The following is a 17950-nucleotide window of genomic DNA, read 5'->3' as shown; positions in this document are numbered from 1 at the left end:
TAAGTGGTGTGAGCACAGACTAAAAAACTACAGTCATGCAAAATTACAATAGTAAATTTCAGGACCCACAAGCTAGGGAATGGAGTTATAATGGTTTTTCTCACAATGCTATGTCACCCCAGGGGCGCACATTTAAGATGAATGTTTAAACGTAACTGAAATAGTCCAAGATAATGCATCCTGTTAGATGAGGCAGACTTTTTTCCCCCTGAAATATTAGTTTTATTTTCTGTCAAAAAGGATCTCTTGACAGTTGGATTCCCTTGTGTTAACCCTTCATATTAGAAACAAATATTCTATAGATTTCTAGGTGGGTTATTTAAATCTGCTCAGTGGCAACAGATTAACTGGAAATTTAATTAAGGTCTTAAAAAGGTTGATGAAGATTATTGCAGTTTTTAAAAGTTTATAGTTTTATAGTTTTAATCACTTCTGTGGCAGGTCACAGTGAGTTAGAAGGCAGTGTTCAAGGATGTGTAGAGATAGTAGCTCCCTTACTCATGGGTCCCTTGTGGGTCCCTCAGCTGGTGTGGGGAGACCCTGGGAATCAGGCCCAGTGCCCACCACTGACTAGTGCTGTGATCTAAGGATGGTGTGAAACCTCCCTGTGCCTCAGTCTCTGGTCTGTTAAATGGGGATAATCTGTATACAGAGAGATTTCAAGGGTTAAATCAAGTTAGCCATACAAAGTGTTCTTTAAGTATTAGTTGCTGTTATTGTTAGTATGACCTGGAATGTGTCCCAGAACCCAGAAAGAAGAAAAATAAATAAAAATACAATGAAATTAAGGTAGCCAAAGTAGATTTTGTTAAGCCCAGATGCTAAAATTTAGGCCCTTCCTTCATGGGAGAAATCACCCTATCTTCAGAGCCCATGTAAGCCCACTTTCGGGCATCTCGTAGCACATGAGGGGAGCTGGTTTTCCAGCTCATGGCCAGTTGAAAGGGAAAATAAGACAGCATGAACCCCGAGCTGACAGTGAGGACGGAGGAAGAAAAACCCAAACACTAACCTAGAAAAACCCAGCATCGTGGGATTGTTGCAAGGAGAGTGTTTTCCCCAAACAGGACCATGGATCAGAATCACCTGGGAGCTTTGTAGAAGTATAGACTCCAGGCATGTAAAATCAGCCCTTCAGCCTGGCCTTGAGTACAACGTAGGGCTGTATTAAGGCACACCTCCCTAGTTCGCCTCCTTAGTTAGGACAGGGATGGTCTGAAATGTCTGTTTAAGAGAGCAGGAATTTACACAATGAATTTCACATTTTTTACTCTGATAGTAAAATTTCAAAAGGCATAAATAAATTACCTTTGGTGTTCATTGGGGGACATTGTATTTAAAGCTCCACAAGGATTAATGAACTCGAATTGCCAAATTAAAGTTTATGAAGGAAATAAATGCATAATAAAAAGCAAACGGAAAGAATCGGGCAAGAAGTAGAAGAAATTGGTGAATTATAAGCACTGAAATTGAACTAATCGTTGCTATAAACTCCCATAGCTTAAGGCCTTCTGCTTGGTAATTTTCAACTTTACTCTGGAATTCAGGCTGATCTTCCTTGAAAATATTTCCTTTTCTGATCTTACCTTCATGGTTCTTAAAATTGAAGCCTTTCCTGTTTGTTTTCGGTTCAGCATTCATTCCGCTCATATTTTTTTGGACTTGTCCTCATTCTCCTTCTTAAAAGGAGAATGACTTTTTCTCTCTTTTTAAAAAACGATCTATTTATTCATTTTAGAAGGTGAGACAGCACGCGGTGGGGAGGGCCAGAGAGGGAGAAGAGAATCTCAGGCAGACTCCCCGCTAAGCACAGGGCTTCATCCCGGGACCCTGAGATCACAACCTGAGCAGAAATCAAGAGTCGGACGCTTAACTGACTGAGCCACCCAGGCGCCCTCCTTCATTTTCTCTTACTTTTTATTCTGCTATTACCCCATCTTGCAAAACACTCAGGTTTTATTTTCATTTATCTTATTTTCTGGGTTGGCATCTAAAAGAGAAAGCTGCCCATCCGGGCATCATTTCATTCATTCGTTCATTCATTCGTCAGATTAAAACGCCGCTGACGCCAGGCACCTGCTCCGTGCATGGCTCTGCCCTGGCCAAGGGGTATACGGCCCTACCCTCATGGAGCTTGAATTCTGCCGTGTGAGGTAGGCTGGAATAGACCAGAGTAGGTGCCATGAAAGACACACACAGGGCCTGAGGTAGAGAAAACTGGGGGAGAAGGGACACTCCTGTCACAACAGGGGCTTGCAGAAGCCTTTTCTGAGGCGAAGCAGGCAGACGGAGATAGAAACAAGAGAAAGAGTCAGCCGCGCGACGAGAGGCGGGAAGAGCGTTCCTGCTTCTCACATGATCTCATGGTCACCGTTGTCACCTTGAGAACATGCTCTCCTCTCTCCCATCTGTAGAAGTCCTCCCGGCCCACTCTCCCGCAGGCCACCGTCTGGTTTCTCCGCGCTCTTTTGCAGCAGAACTCCGGGAAGAGCTGGCTTGCGGCCTCTGCCTCCCACTCTCTCATAAGCCCATTCCATTCACTCTCCGAACCCACCCCAAGCCTGCCCTGGTCAAGGTCACCATCGACCTGACCGTTCAGCCGTCATTGCACTAGACCATCTGCAGCCTCTGACAGAGTCAGCTCCCCTCCTTTTCCTCTCCTGGCTTCGCGGACTCAGCCCTCTCTTGGTTTCCTTCTGTCTTGCTGGTTACTCCTTCATACCACAGTCACCTTGGCAGGTAACCTCTCCCTCTCGGCCCCCCATGTTGGAGTCCCCAGGTGCCGTACACTTGAGAAGTCCCTTCTCGGTGGGGTGGTCTGCCCTTCCTGCTGAAAATTACAACAGTTCTCTACCCAGATGCTAGTAATTCTTCTTACCTTGTCTGTTTATATTTTGATTATGTTAATCATCTCCAAATGCTGTATAATATAATATTTCTTGTGCATATTACTAATTTATGCCACTACCCACTGGAAAGAAAGCTCCAGAAGTTTTGTTCACTTATGTATTCCAAGTACATAGAGCTGCGGCAAGCAGTATTTTGTGAATCAAATGAATCCACTTCCCTTTGCAAACCGGCTCCCCGTCTCACCTTCTGCCATTGACTCTGCCATGATCCTTTCTTCCCCAGACTGAACTCTTGAAGTCATCTTTATTTTTTCAGTCAACCATTCACTGTACATAGTCCATTCAAAGCCCTCTCCGCTCTGGTCTGTATTGCGTCTCAAAGCCACATCACCTTCCCAGCCTCCCAGCCTTGACCTTCTTCCAGACCCTCATTCCTTCTCCCCTGGAGTGTTGTTTATCCTTGCTCTGCGGCTTCCCCTCTAGTGCATCTTGTCAAACTCTGCCAGATAAATCTTTCTAAAGTACAGCCTTCATCATGGTGCTCCTTGCCCAGGGAGTAAACCTTTTCACCTGGTATTTAAATAGAGATGCATGGGGCGCTGTGGAGTGGGAGGATTGGGGGCTGGGCCAGCGGAATAGAGTCCCGCTGGAGAAGAATCTGGGGAAAAATATTTTTTCAGGAACATTATTTTTCCCCCTCAATAGGAAAAAAGCCTGTTCATTTAATTGAAAAAGAAAAATTTTTTAAAGTTCCTGAGCCTTTAGATATTTTTAAGTATACATCAAAATATTATGAGCACACTAAAAAATACATAAAGAATTTTATGGACCTGAACTAACAAAATATATTTAGCTCTGTAAGAAGTGCATAGTGGAAAACAACAAAAAAGCCTCATGAATTTTCCCTTTTACTAAATATATTTTGATCCCCCCAGAAGTTTTTTTTTTTTTAACTTTCAGCTTGAGCATCATAATATCTGAGTTCTTCCCATGTCTATGCACTTTGATTCTATACATCTTAATTACCTGATTAAAAGATCGAACAGACACCTCACCAAAGAATACGTACAGATGGTGGATAAGCTTATGTAAAGATACTCCACAGCATTGTTGGGGAGTGACAAATGAAAACAACAGGGAGACACACACACCTATTGGAATGACCAAATCCAAAACACTGACAGCACCAGATGTGGGCAAGGGTGTGGAGCAGGAGGAACTCCCATTCATCATTAATAGGAATGCAAAATGATAAAGCCGTTTTGGAAGATAACCTGGTATTCTTACCATACGACCCGGCAATCATGCTCCTTGGAGCAAATCAACTGAAAACTTAGGTTAACACAAAAACCTGCACATGGATGTTTATAGAAGCTTTACTCAGACTTGCCAAAATTTAGAAAACAACCAAGATGTACTTTAACAGGTGAATAGATAAACCATGGTGCATCTGTGTATTAAAATAGTATTTAGCGATAAAAAGAAACAAGTTATCAAAACACATAAAGACACAAAGGAATCTTAAACGCATATTACTAGGTGAAAGGAACTGACCAGAAAAGGCTACCTGCTGTATGATTCTGATTATCTGCCTTTCTAACAAGGAAAATCTGTGGAGATGGTAAAAAGATCCATGATTGCCAGAAGTTGGGTTTAGGCAGAGGTGGAGAGGCAGAGCAGAGGATTTTCAGGGCAGTAAAAGTACTCTGCGGGCTGCTGTAACGGTGGATAGATACATTCACCATACATTTGTCCAAACCCACGGAAGGTACAACACCAAGTATAAACCATAATGTGGACTAGGGACTTTGGTTGATAATGATGTGTCACAGTTGGCTGGTTATAACAAATGTACCACTCTGGGTTGGGGGGTGTTGATGGTAGGACAGGGTGTGAGTGTGTATGTGTGTGTGTGTGTGTGTGTGTGCGCGCACGCACACGCGCACGTGTGTTTGCAGGGAGGGGCTATGTGAGAACTCTTCATACTTTCCCTCAGTTTTGCTGTGAATCTGAAACTGCTCTTAAAAAAAATAAAGTCTGTTCATTTAAAAAAAAAATGCTCATGAGTGCTACTTGCCAGGAATGAAGTAGACAATCGTCCCTTCCTAAGAATAACATATGTACATGAGCAAACATTGGTGAGCCTATAAATATGCTAAGAATTCTTGGGAATGGCCCATCTACACTCCTGACCTTGCAGTCCACGCCATGCTCCATTAGTCCATTTCAGCCCCTTCCTCCCATCCCTATGCCCTGCCTGTTGTCTTTCACAGAAGTCGGTCACCTCTCAAGTCTTAAGCCTAGCCTTGGCTCATCCTCAACTGTTGGCTGGCCATCCCGAGCTCTTGACCCATTCCCTTGCTCCCATCTAGCAGCCTCTCCTCTCCTTAGTGCCTCCCATCCTACCCAGCCTCCAAGAGCCAGCCTTCATCTCCTTGTCTCAGCATCCTCAAGCCCCCCTCCGCAACTCACACCTCTTACTCGAGGTCCGTCAAGAAGACACCACCCAGGGAGACTGTGGTCTTGGCACACCTCAGTTAGACCCTCTGCACATTAGCTCTCGGGCTGGAGCTCTCCTGGCTCCACAAACTGGGAAGCAGATTCTGGCTTCAGAGCTTGTACCTGGAAGGGATTTCCTGCTTTAGCTAAGTGTTAACGCACACCTTCCCCCTCTAGAGGAACCAGCGCAGCTCTTCATCTGAAATGCATTTCAGGCAGCGGACAGAGTAGCTAACCATGAGGCCCTGTGTAGTGATCACGGAGACGCAGTGGAATTATATTTCTTTTATTTCAATAACAGGAAACTGGGGTTAAAATATGGAGTGTGCTTGCAAAATACAGGGATAATGAAAGGTAGGAGGGAAGGAGGGAACGAAAAGAAAGAAACCTTAAAATTTTGTTACTGAATATAAAGGTGAGCTTAAGGTGTCTATTCTGCTGTCTCTGCAAGTCGTTTGAGACGCATTCACCTGCGATCTTTAGAAATAGGCTTACCTTTTATCTCCTTTGTTTTTATTTGTTTATCTTACACAGGACTGAAGACATCAAGGAAAACGTGCTGGCGGTTCTACTCATCGTCCTGGTCTCCCTTCTCGGATTTCTGACATTGAACCAAGGCTTTTGCAAAGACGCGTGGGTGCTCCTCTTCTGCCTTGTCATGGCCAGCTGCCAGTACTCCCTGCTCAAGGCAAGACCACCTCTAATTCTTACCGTCACTAAGGTACCCTTGAAATCATGAGATGATGACACAGAGACTTCTGATTTCTGTTCTAGAGCGTTCAGCCTGACCCTGCCTCGCCAATACACGTAAGTTGCAAATAACGGGCAAGGAGCTTGTCTTGTCTGTTTGTGTTAAAGATGGGGGGAAAAAACTTTTCAAAAGGCAGAATATATATCAATGTACATATAGAGAATATGGAGATAGAAATGAGAACTCATGGTTGCCAAGTTCAGGCTCCATCTGAGAGCATGGTGGGGATGGTGGTTGGGGACTGTGGGGGAGTGACAGGATACTGAGGGTCTTTTCAAACCCGCTGGCCTCACATCAGGGCCGACCATGCAGCCCAGGGTGGGGAAGACTGCCCTCGGCCATCAGCCTGCCTGCTTCTGTTTCCTGGTTCCTCCGCTGAATGTTGGACTCTGGGCAGAATATGTGCACTTGCCACGTCTCTGTTTCTCTGCCTATCAACAAGGATAATGAAAATGACTCTGGGGATTAAATAATCTGTTTTAACTTCCTTTAAAATGGTACCTGGAGCATAGATGCTGAGTGAGCGGGACATATCATCATTGGTAACATCATTTGTGTAAGCACAGGTCATTACGTTCTTTACCTGAAGCTGATCTCCTGTCCCACCTTTGCAAGAATATTGTTACTTCTCATCCACGCAACTTTGGGCTAACTTAGAGCAGAGCCTCTGGTCTCATTGTACCAATCTGCTGGTGCTCGGACGTCCTCCCACGAGCATGGTTTCCACTGACCCAGCTGCCCTGCCCCTGCAGGGTACTGGGGGATGGGGTCTGGCCCGGTCCCCGCAGGTACCCCGGCTGCACACCTTTGTGCCGAGCCCCTGCCTGGAGAACCTCTCGGCTCTTTGAGGCCCTTCTTTCTTTTGTTATGGTGAGCTGTGTGCCGCCCCCCACAACCCCGTCCCTGAGCCAAAACCCTTCCAGAGAAAGAAAGCTCGATCTTCCCTCTATTGTGCTTTGAAAAAAATTCATATCCAGGATTTAGGGCTGCTTTTAAGTCTGTGATAGCTCATGTTTAGCCCATAGTAATTAAGAAAAGCTTCTAATTGGACGATCACATGGCATACATTTCTATTTTGTTAAATTCCTCTGTTCCCCATAATTGGTTTACATATAATACATCTTCTTTTATTCCAGAGTCTGAATGTCAGGATAAGTAGAAGCAGCATAATTAGGGTATTAAGATGTATTGTTGTGATTATCGTCAGAAATCTGGGTCAGGTGGTGCGCCCAGAGATGTGGAGCTCTGCAGTCTTTTCGCTCAAGCCCTCCCTAGATGTCACATCCTACCTCCTGCTTCAGGAAATACACCCTCCTTTCTAGTAATGGCACTTCAGTATCACCGCTTTCCTGGGCGACTTGGGGGAGGGGTGTTAGATGCTATTAAACCCTCGTGTTCTTCATGTACCTTCCCCAATAATGCAGACCATGCTAGGAGAGGTGATGGCGGGAACGGCCCACGCGATCCCTGTGGACCTGTCGTGGCTGGTAGCAGCCGCCCTCTGTCCTTGCTCTGAATTGGGGTTATGGTGCCTTAACCGGTCGAGTTCCTAGAGGGCTTGGTCAGGCGGCCGTCGTGTATCTGAGTGAGCCTACGCGCAGAGAGTAAGAAGTGACTTCTCTTCCTGTCGTCGTCAGACGTTGTGTTTAATATGATTTGCTCACATAGGTTTCTCGGTAGATTAGCTCCCGATTCGAATTGCCAGCTTGCTGAGAGAAAATACGGGAGGTACGAAATGGTTCCTCTTGCCATCTGCCTGATCCATGTGGGCATTTAGAAGGCGGATGCGTGATCTCCAGTTTATAAATGTGAAAACCTCAGGAAGGACGTGGTCAGGGGAGCAAACCAAGTCTGGCCACCGAGGTGGCTCTCGGGGTCATGGCCGACTCCTGCCCTGGGCATCACGTGACCCCAAGTACTTAACTTCGCTGCTGGGGAGGGGTTATCCCCCAATTCAGTCACTTCTTGCTCTTAGAGCGCTTGACTGAAGTTTCTTCTTTGTTTCCCTCCAGAGCACACAGAGGCCAGATTTTGAGCCAGTGGTTCGAGCCAGAAGATAGCAAAATAAAAACACTTTTTCAGATATAAATGCAGAATTAATGTCGTGCTGGTAGATACGGTACAATAGACCCTACGGGCTGACAGGATGCATCTGGTTATAAAAAAAAAAACAGGTCTAGGTGAGCCGAGCCTAAAAAACTTGACGGTCTGGGTGGACCCCAGCAGTGTTTGAGGATCAGAGATCAGCCGCATGCAGTAACGGACAATTAGGCTTTTCCCGTGCGTCCCCGGTTCGGCACGCGGTCTAACCAGCCATCACCGCCGTGGATTGCCCCGAAAGCGAAGTTCAGGAGGGTGTCTAAGAGGCAGCAAGAAACGGGCAGGCCCTGGGCAGAGACAGACTCGGGGGCCTTCTCAGCCCCCGGGATTCTCAGTGGGTGTGGCTGGGGCAGCCCCTGGGAATCCGCCCCCTACCCCGCCCCCAGGGGATGAAGGTAGGCCGTGACCTTAGATGCCCCATGAGCCACCCTGGGGTGGCGCGCAGGGTTGGGGATTTGAATCCAGCCTTACCGCGTACAAACCCGGAGATCTTGGGCGAGTCATTTCTCTGTATGTCAAGTTTTTCACCTGTGCAAGAGGAAATCATGAAATGGGATGGTGCAGGGATGAAACAAGTCTGCGTCTCAAGTGCCCGGCACAGTGCCTGGCACTGTGGAAGGAGCTGACAGGTCTTAGCAGGTTTGTTTGTTTGTTTTTGGGGAGGTGTAAAATATGGATAATAAGAGCAACCTCAGTTGGATTTGGTAAAGACTGAATTGGACAAAACATACAGTGAGCCCAGCACTGAGCCTGGAATATAGTAAGTTTCCTGTTTCCTTGCCACAGTACAAACTCCAAAGAGCAAGGGCTGAACTCGTTATGTGTTCTGGTCGGTCAGCTCTGACTACTCTACACGGAAGACATTTAGTACCACTTCTTATTCTATAAAAAATCACTGGGAATGATTTTTTTGAAGATTTTATTTATTTATTTGAGAGAGAGACTGTGCACATGTGTATGGGCGGGGGCGGGGCGGGGCAGAGGGAGATGGAGAAGCAGGCCCCAAGCAGGGAGCCCGACATGGGGTTCCATCCCAGGACCCCAAGATCATGACCTGAGCTGAAGCCAGACTGAGCCATCCAGGTGCCCCAGGAATGCTTTTTGTAAACAAACTTTTTTATTTTAGAACATTTGGGAAGATAATACAGAGAGTTCCCATATACCCCACACATCCATCACCATTAGTGAGCCCATAGTGACACATTATTAGGAACTAAAATCCATGTTTTCCTCAGATTTTCTTAGTTTTAACCTAATATCCCTTTTCTGCTTGAGGAACTCACCCAGGATAGCACACTGCTTTTGTTATAGTGACAGCTTCTCAGACTTTCCTTTTTTTTTTTTTTTTTGGATGACCTTGATGGTTTTGAGGAGTAGTGGTCAGGGATTTTATAGCCTGCCCCTCAGCTGGGATTTATCCGACGTCTATGTTATGATTAGTCTGGGGTCATACACCTTTGGGAGCAAAGCCATCCAGGGGAAGAGAGATTTTCATCACGTCACGCTGAGGGTATGTACTATCTACCTGACTTACTGCTGTCGGTGTTGACCTTGATCCCCTAGCATTTATCAGAGGAATGATCTTGAACGACATATAAAAATTTTCTCAATCCTCAGTCCTAGAAATGAGAAGGTCAACTTAGTCTTTGTGGCTCTTGATTGAAAATGAAATTATATTTATCTCTTCAGTTATGTACTTACTTTAAAGTGTTCTTTAAAGCCTGAGCCACTCTAAATGGCCTTCTTTGAATTCTTATCTACTGGATTTCTGCCATGAAATAGGGGCGGAACTTAGGTGACCTCCCTCCTGCCTGTCTTTCGCTGCCTCTGAGGGACGTGCTGAGGTGTAAGGTGGGTGCAGGCAGAGTGATGGCACCTCGGCCCCCACTCTGAGGGGTACTGCCACAACCGCCTCGCGTCCCCCTTGGCTGGACAACAGCATTGACCCATTTGTCAAGATTCACAGACCTGAAAGCTAGCAAGCTGACCCTGAAATACATCATTCTGTGAAATGAAATTATAAACTATATGAAATTATAAACCGAGCTTCCAGAAACTGATTCGCCTGCGCCTTTTCAATTTTTAAAGTAGTTGATCGGATTTCAACCATATTTAAATGGAAGTAGCATTTTAACAGCTGATAGGTGTTATTTGGACTTTTGGTTGCTGCATATCTACTACTGCCTTCTCTGAAATATTTTGGGTTCTCCTCTACACCCCAAGTAGGAGTCACAGCCTACTCACTGGCTCAGGTTCTCCGGGGGCTCTGCTCTCCATGGGCAGAAGCCCCCCACCCCGTGTTCCTCCTTTTGCTCCACACACAAGGGGAACTGAAGTATATCGTTAAAAATGCTCCGACGGCACATCTGGATGGCTCAGTCAGTTGGGCAACTGCCTTCTGCTCAGGTCATGATCCTGGAGTCTGGGGACTGAGTCCCACCTCAGGCTTCCCATTCGGCAGGGAGTCTGCTTCTCCCTCTGACTTTCACCCTGCTTGTGCTTTCTCTCTCTCTCTCAAATACATAAATTAAAAAAAAAAAAAACTTAAAAAAATGCTCAGATGACTCTAAACGGACAGCTGAGTTACTAACCCTAAAGTAAAAAAAGAACTTACCAACAAGCACAGAGAGATGAAGTCCCAATCAGCGAACCTGCACCATCGCTAGAAACTATGAAGCAGCGAACTCCTATGCTAGTGGTGGCAGTTCAAGGTCCATAACACAGTGTCCCAGAGCGGTGGATGGAGCCTGCGTTACAGTTCTTCCCCTTCTCCCCCCTCCAGAGCTCTTTAAGGAAAAGTCAACACCGAAAGCTGTTGCTAATGCTGTCCCCCAGACCCCGTATTTGCTTCGCAGTATGTGTTTAAAGAATGATGGTTGTGGATGAAATTCCGTGCCGTCAGGCTGAGTCCCAGTGCCGAATGCTCTCCTCTTCCTGGTTCTTGTTGGGAGCTAGGATGCAGTGGCCAGCACAGATCCTCAGGCTGGGGACAGATTTCTTAATTTGGCAAAAAATTAAGGCATAGAATGTGTGCCTCTGTTTACTCTTGGCAGAATGAGAATAATAAATACTTCTTAGCGTTGTACCGAGGATTAACCATGTGGATAGCCTGGGTCCTGGGGTGGGATACATGTTAGCTCTTGTTGCCCTGGCGGTTCACAGCAGCCGACAAAAATACCGGGCTGCTGAACATGGCCGGACCAGCAGGTGTGCAAACTCCATAGGTCCGAGGGGGCCCTTTCCTGCCCCGTGGACTGAGGAAGCAGAGGACACCCGTGTGTAACGCCTGGAGCCCACACCTGTGGCAGGCCCGTGACCTTGTATGTGTGTGTGTGGGGGGGGTGGCGCTGATAGGAAATCCAGCTGCACACGCAGACAGTCTCCAAGATGCCCACAGCTGAAGCTGTGGCTCTCCCCCAGGGTATTTTAAAGTTGAAGTCACATGGGAAACAGTTGGATGAGTTGTAAAAAAGACTGATCAGACTTTACCTGGCAGGATGAGTGGAATTTTTCTATCGGATGAAAGAAACATCCATCCTCAGGGGTCTGATGATTGATTCGTATGTGAAAGAAGGAATTGGGGAGCAGGGGAGTGGATATTTGTAGAAGGCGTTGTTAGGAATCGGGAAAAATAAAAGTGGCGTCTATGCCACACACTAGTGATACGCTTAGAATGGTTTAGGGACCCAAAGCCCGGGATGGGAAGGGAAGCAGAGCTTTGGCGTGATGATGAGGGCAGGCTCTTTTCCAGCGAGCCAGCCACAAGTTTTGTCCCATAAATTACAATTAGGAAGGGAGCATTCCCCTGAACGTACATAAAGTTGAACTTGGCCGATTTCAGATGATATCATAAACTTGTTCAAGACCAGAATCTCCATTCCTAGAAAATGTATTTTTAACCTTTTAGGAAAAGGAAGAATCAGGGCAAGAGGGAGGCAGCTCTTTAATTTTATATCCTAAGCGATGTCACTTTGAGGAATATCTCGTATGCTCATGTGTTTGTATATCAAGTAGCTGTCTATACCAACCAAGTTAGTTTGCTTTTCACTTGATACGAAATATATTAGGATTTCACTTAGGCTTTCGTTTCAATTTTTTTTTTTTTTTAACGCAGGAGAAGTATTCCCAAACCCACTAATCTATGACCCAGTTGGATTCAGAAGGAAATTTCATAAGAGTGCAAATATTCCTTTCAAGACTGAGTCTGGACTCAGGGCCAAACATAGCCAGCCCCCATGGACAGCCTGTGTTTTCCTTCCTATTAAAAGATGGTCTCAGAATAGGACCATTTCTATTATAGAAGCAGTGGCAATTTAAATTTCATTTCTAAATATAACATGTTCAAGGCAGTGACTTTAAATATTCACATCCGAACCCATATCACTTTAATCTTTACTTTTTATATCCAAAGTAGTTCATGAATTGCAAAGAAAATTCTCCCCCTAATTCGTTGTTGTTGGTTTTTTTGAACCTTACGAATTGTGTATTGGTTTATGACATGTAAATTCTTCATTGGCTTTTGCCCTGGAAAATTTGATTTTATATCTTTTCCTTAATTTTTCTATCTATTCAAGGAGAAGAATAAAAATGTTTCTACTTCTCCTCATAACAATATTTTGAGGGCTAAGATGAGACCTGTTAAGTTTTTGGTCCTCCTCAAAGGAAAATGTATATAAATGGTGACTTTTTTTTAAATTGGATTATTCCCTGTGTAACGCTAAGACATTTTATGCAATCTCTGCGGGTATAAATTTGCACCTGTGCGATCTTGCTTTTTAAGACAAGGAAATCAAAGCCCACCACTTATAATTCTGTTTCTTATTAATAGCAGGGTTCAAGGTAGACCATGTAAAGCAAGCAATGGCTTATATTAGTTTTGCTCTTGAAGAATACAAACGGATATTTAGCTCTTGGGGAAGCACTGAATTAGATCTAAATTGTATCCAAGGATGGTAATTAAATTTTCAGCTAAGACTTGTTGAGTCTGAAAGGCATAACATTCTTTTTGATATTCTTGTTCTTGTCAGAATAAGTATCCGAGGTTTTTTTTTTTTTTTCTTTTCCTGGTGTTTTGTGTATATGCATTATGGCGGGGGGGAGGACGTGATTTACGGCGTAAGTTGTATGAGATGATATGAATTACTGACTATGAAGCTTTTGTCACTTAATCAAAATAATAGGTGCCATTCAGACATTGTGTTTGTTTTCTAGGGACACAACCAAATCATAACATATAGCAGACCAATCTATTTTTGTGTGCTGTGTGGCCTTATTTTGCTTCTTAATACAGGGGCCAAAGCCCGGCACCCTCCCACTTATGTTGTCTATGGCCTGAAGCTCTTCTCTCCGAGGTCCCTCCAGTCAGCTAGGGACCTCTTAATAGGTGAGTGAACTTGGGGGTTGTGGGGAAGAATACAGAGGAGGGTGGGTACGTCTCCCTTTTATATTCTGAACCGCTAGCGGGAGAAAACCTCCTGTGTGATTACTGGATGAAGAGATGTGCATTTCTCGTTTGACTTGTACACATTCAGAAGATGGTCTGGGAGCTGGAGCCCCACAGCATCCAGCAGCAGAATGATTCTAAAGGAATGTGGTGTCCGTGACCGAGAAGGCGTAACGCTCTCATATCAGAAGACCAGGGGCTGTGGTGCCTGGTGCAGGATACCGGGGGCTCCCCAGAGTTTGCCACTGGGGTGGCGGTCACGGTCCCACCCATGTGGCACAAACACTCTGGCAAAGCCTGAGTGTGCATGGTTCTCAGTCCAGGCAGTGTCCCGGATGTGCTAGGCACCCAGCCTGTCACTGGTTCTCTAGGTGCTTCTTAAGGTCTAGGCAGTGTTTCTTGTCAGGTACTCTGTTTACAAAGGTAACCTGCCCAGGATCGTGGTTCAGCGCCTGGCTGAGTTCCAGCCTAGTTGTGTTACCTTGAATTCAACAGTATATGGGGACAAAAATAATACCCACGTCCGAGGTCCGTGCGAGTTTTAAAGATTTTTTTTTTTTTTTTTGACGGAGAGAGAGATCACAAGTAGGCAGAGAGGCAGGCAGAGAGAGAGGAAGGGAAGCAGGCTCCCTGCTGAGCAGATAGCCCCATGTGGGGCTCGATCCCAGGACTCCGGGATCATGACCTGAGCTGAAGGCAGAGGCTTTAACCCACTGAGCCACCCAGGCGCCCCTCCGTGTGGGTTTTAAATGATTTAGTACATGTAAACCTGAGGACCAGGGCCAGGCACCAGGTGTTAGCTATTATCATTGTCATTATCATTATTACGTGGAGAGGCTGGCCCAGTGCTGTCCTCAGCTATGAAGACATCACTGCCCGTGCTCTGAGAATTCTTGTCATGACATGCAAAGGTTGACACGCATGCCAACCTGTCACTGGCTGTGATCACGTTGCCCAAATGAGTTGATAAAGGGAAGCACCAAAGACACAAGCCCCTGTGAATATCTTACTCAAGAGGAGCTTTTCAAAGCCACAGATTCCATGTCATTTTTTTCCCTGGCCCCCAGGACAACTCCCCGAGTCTCTGCAGCGGGACTGGGAAGGGCTCCCAGACATGGGAGGAAACCATGGTAGACATGCCGCCCTCTGACTCTCCTTCCCAACCACCATCTCCCCATTCTTCCTACTGTAGTGGCAGTAAACTAGTCACTCCCCCACATGCAGCCCCCCACCAGCCCACCTTTGTCTGTGTCCTCTATATCTCTCTTCCTGTTACATCATGGGAGGGGCTGAGTAGCTTGATAATGGCAAAGGGTCAGGCTCTGTGTTTAGAGAATCTCTGAGCTCAAGTAGGAAACATGGGGGTGTGGAGGAGGGGAAGAATTGATCCCATGATTAGGTTCCCAGGCTGTGCCTCTTGCCCAAGAATATTTGCTACTTACTACCCTTTCGGATATTTTTCACTTTACTTTTTTATATTACTTGAAGCTCTGTCAGTTGGAACACACACACACACACATCCTGAGAAAGACTTTCGGAAACTTTTACCTTTCTATAAATGAACTGACCCATCTCCCTTCTGAGATGAAGCAATGAAAAAGTCAGAGTCTGAGTAGACACAGACGCCCAGGCACGGTTGTGCAGGCTGGAGACCCTCCCTTCCTGCTGTCTTCTTGCCGACAGCAGCGCTGGAGTCCAGAGCGCAAGGACCCAGGGGGGTCTGGGGATTAGCAGCAAAGAGGGCAGGAAAGCATTTTGGAAGGTTCAAGAAACACATGTCCAGGGCGCCTGGGTGGCTCAGTTGGTTGAGCGACCGCCTTCAGCTCAGGTCATGATCCCGGAGTCCCGGGATCGAGTCCCGCATTGGGCTCCCAGCTCCACGCGGAGTCTGCTTCTCCCTCTGAACTTCTCCTCACTCATGCTCTCCCTCACTGCCGCTCTCTCAAATAAATAAATAAAATAATAATAAAAAAAAAAGAAACATATGTCCATGTCAAAATGTTGCCTCCCTTCTCTGCAGCCCACACTCAATCTTGGGTACCTCCTGACCATCTTTTCCCAGGATCTCGAGCATGGGTTAGTGTTGACAGAGCTCCACCCAGAACAGGTCACAAGGATGTGGGGTCTCACCTGGAGCCTTAACTACCTTGGTGACTCCTCGTCTCGTCCCCATCCCTTGTGTTCCTGTTCTGGGCGCCCGGGACAACCTTGACTGTGCTAGTTGATGGCCCATTTCCCCTAAGCTTTGCGCCATCTTCTCTGCCCCCATAACCTATATTTCCATAGCACCAAACCATCTCAGAGTCGTCTGTTCACTTGTGATTATTTGGCTAATGTCTGTGCCCTCTCCAGCCTGCGTGCTGCTCCGTAAGGACAAGGCAGATCCCGTGCCTCCTTTCTCACACCGACTCCCTGGCACCCCGTGCTGTGTCTGGCAAATACAGGCACTAAAGAAATGTTTGTTGAGTGGATGGACTAATGAACACAAGTGTGTTTAAGTAGTAATGAAATTAATGTACGAGTGAGTATTTGGAAGACTCCTTCACTGTTGTTCTCCGACTGGTCACCTCAGCCCTTACAGTGAGTAGGGACACGATAAGCACCTCCTGAAGGTGATTTGGAGAAAGAAGAAGAAAAGGGTGACATACATTCTGTGTAGAAATTGTTTTTCTGTACACAGTTGTCTTTCATTTCTCTTTTTCTTTAATTTGCTTCTATAAACAAGCCAATACCACTGAGCGCATGTAGTTGTTTGGAACAGCAGATTTGCCCTGGCATCAGAAGGCGAAATGTTACGAGGGCTCAAAATGTAAGACCTTAGTGTACTTGGTAAAAGCCTGAGGTCTTACTTTTAGCAGAAACCCTTGTTCTAAAATCAGCTACTGGCTGCATGTATTCTCATTTTATTTTTCTTCAGACCAATTCCGCTGAGGGGAGGAGATGAGGCAGGGAATATGGCCTTCCTTGTCTTTCTTTCTGGAATTCCCTTTTCCTCATTAAAGCTTTACCTTAAGAGATATTTTTGTCTGCTTGTCCACGGTAACAAGTAAAAATAGTGGTAAATAAACGAGTAAGCCAGCTAAATGACTTCTGGGATAAAGAAAAATGGGAAAATAGAACAATAGCAATCCCCGTGGAGGGAATGTGTTAAACACACTAATTTGCACTGAGCAGGAGAAGATTGTGGAACGGATTTAGAGCCATTGGGAACGAGAGGAAGGCGATAGAGGTGTATCCTGATTTTCTGACTTGATGAGGGAAGGCAAGGGCAATTCAAAGTCATTCATTCTCCTTTGTGGAGGCTCTCCACCTTCTGTCCCTTACTACCACGGGATCTGAGTGTATGTGGCTCCCGCCAGAGTTAGGTTCAGAGACTAACAAGGAGAAAAGAAAAAATGAGGGGAGAGCAGAAGGGTATTGGGTTGAAAAAGTCGTGTATGTTTCCTATAGCTGCCATAACAAGGCACTCCTCATGGGGGCCTGAGAACATCAGAGATTTACTGTCTCATGGTTCTGGAAGCCTGGAGTTTAAGATCTCTGAAGGTGCAAGTGAAGGACTTGCCCTGGCCTCACTCCTTGGCTCATCAGCGGCCTTGTCCCTATCTGTCACATCATCTTCCCTCTGTGTGTGTGTGTCTGGCTCTGTGTCCAAAATCCCCCTTCTTAGGAGGACAACAGGCATATTAGATCAGGGCCCACCCTCATGACCTCACTGTAACTTGACCATGACCCAGACCCTATTGCCCGGTGAGGTCACGTGTACAGGTTTCATTTTGGAGGGACGTGATTCAGTCCTTTCAACATGGAACATTTAAGAAAAAGGACAAGAGAGAAGCAGGAACTCAGCCCATGTGACCTTGCTTTCCATCGTGTGGTCGAGGGTGCTGTGGGCTTCTCACGCTGTGGTCCTCCTCCTGCCGGTGCTGGGGGATGTGAAATATTTCTTTAAACCTGTGCCTTACTGCTGCTGTTTCTGTTACCGGCTGCCTCTCCTGCTTTCTGTGCAACACCTCTCCCTCATGAGAGAGACGAGGCAGCCGGGGAAGGGAGCAGGAAAGGAGCAGGGAGTATCCGCGTCTGCTGCTTTCGGCCAGAGCTGGCCCTGCCCCATCCACCTCCCAGGGCAGATGGGGTCGGATGTGAACCAGCACTGGGAGATGACCCAGGTGGGAATTGAGCTGGTAGGGAAGATGGAGAAGCTTTTGGTCATGTTTAATGCGAGGAGAGCAGCATCTCAAAGGCAAGCATCCCAGTCAGATAATAGGACAATGGAAGAAGGCGGGATGTACGCTGCCAGGAGGTGGGGAA

At 46.2% G+C, this 17950-nt stretch overlaps 1 protein-coding gene across 2 annotated transcripts in view; it reads left to right on the top strand.

The window, feature by feature from the left end:
- PCNX2 (pecanex 2) overlaps positions 1–17950 on the top strand; it is a 280264-nt gene that overhangs the window by 68095 nt on the left and 194219 nt on the right. For both annotated transcript variants that reach the window (XM_047702153.1, XM_047702152.1), the window contains exons 11-13: positions 5883–6036; positions 6123–6155; positions 13411–13582. In XM_047702153.1, the coding sequence (XP_047558109.1) occupies positions 5883–6036; positions 6123–6155; positions 13411–13582 (359 nt within the window). The remainder of the gene's footprint in view (positions 1–5882; positions 6037–6122; positions 6156–13410; positions 13583–17950) is intronic.

This window comes from Lutra lutra, chromosome 14, assembly GCF_902655055.1.
Source record: "Lutra lutra chromosome 14, mLutLut1.2, whole genome shotgun sequence".
Classification (NCBI taxonomy): domain Eukaryota; kingdom Metazoa; phylum Chordata; class Mammalia; order Carnivora; family Mustelidae; genus Lutra; species Lutra lutra.
This window is presented reverse-complemented; position numbering and strand designations above follow the sequence as displayed.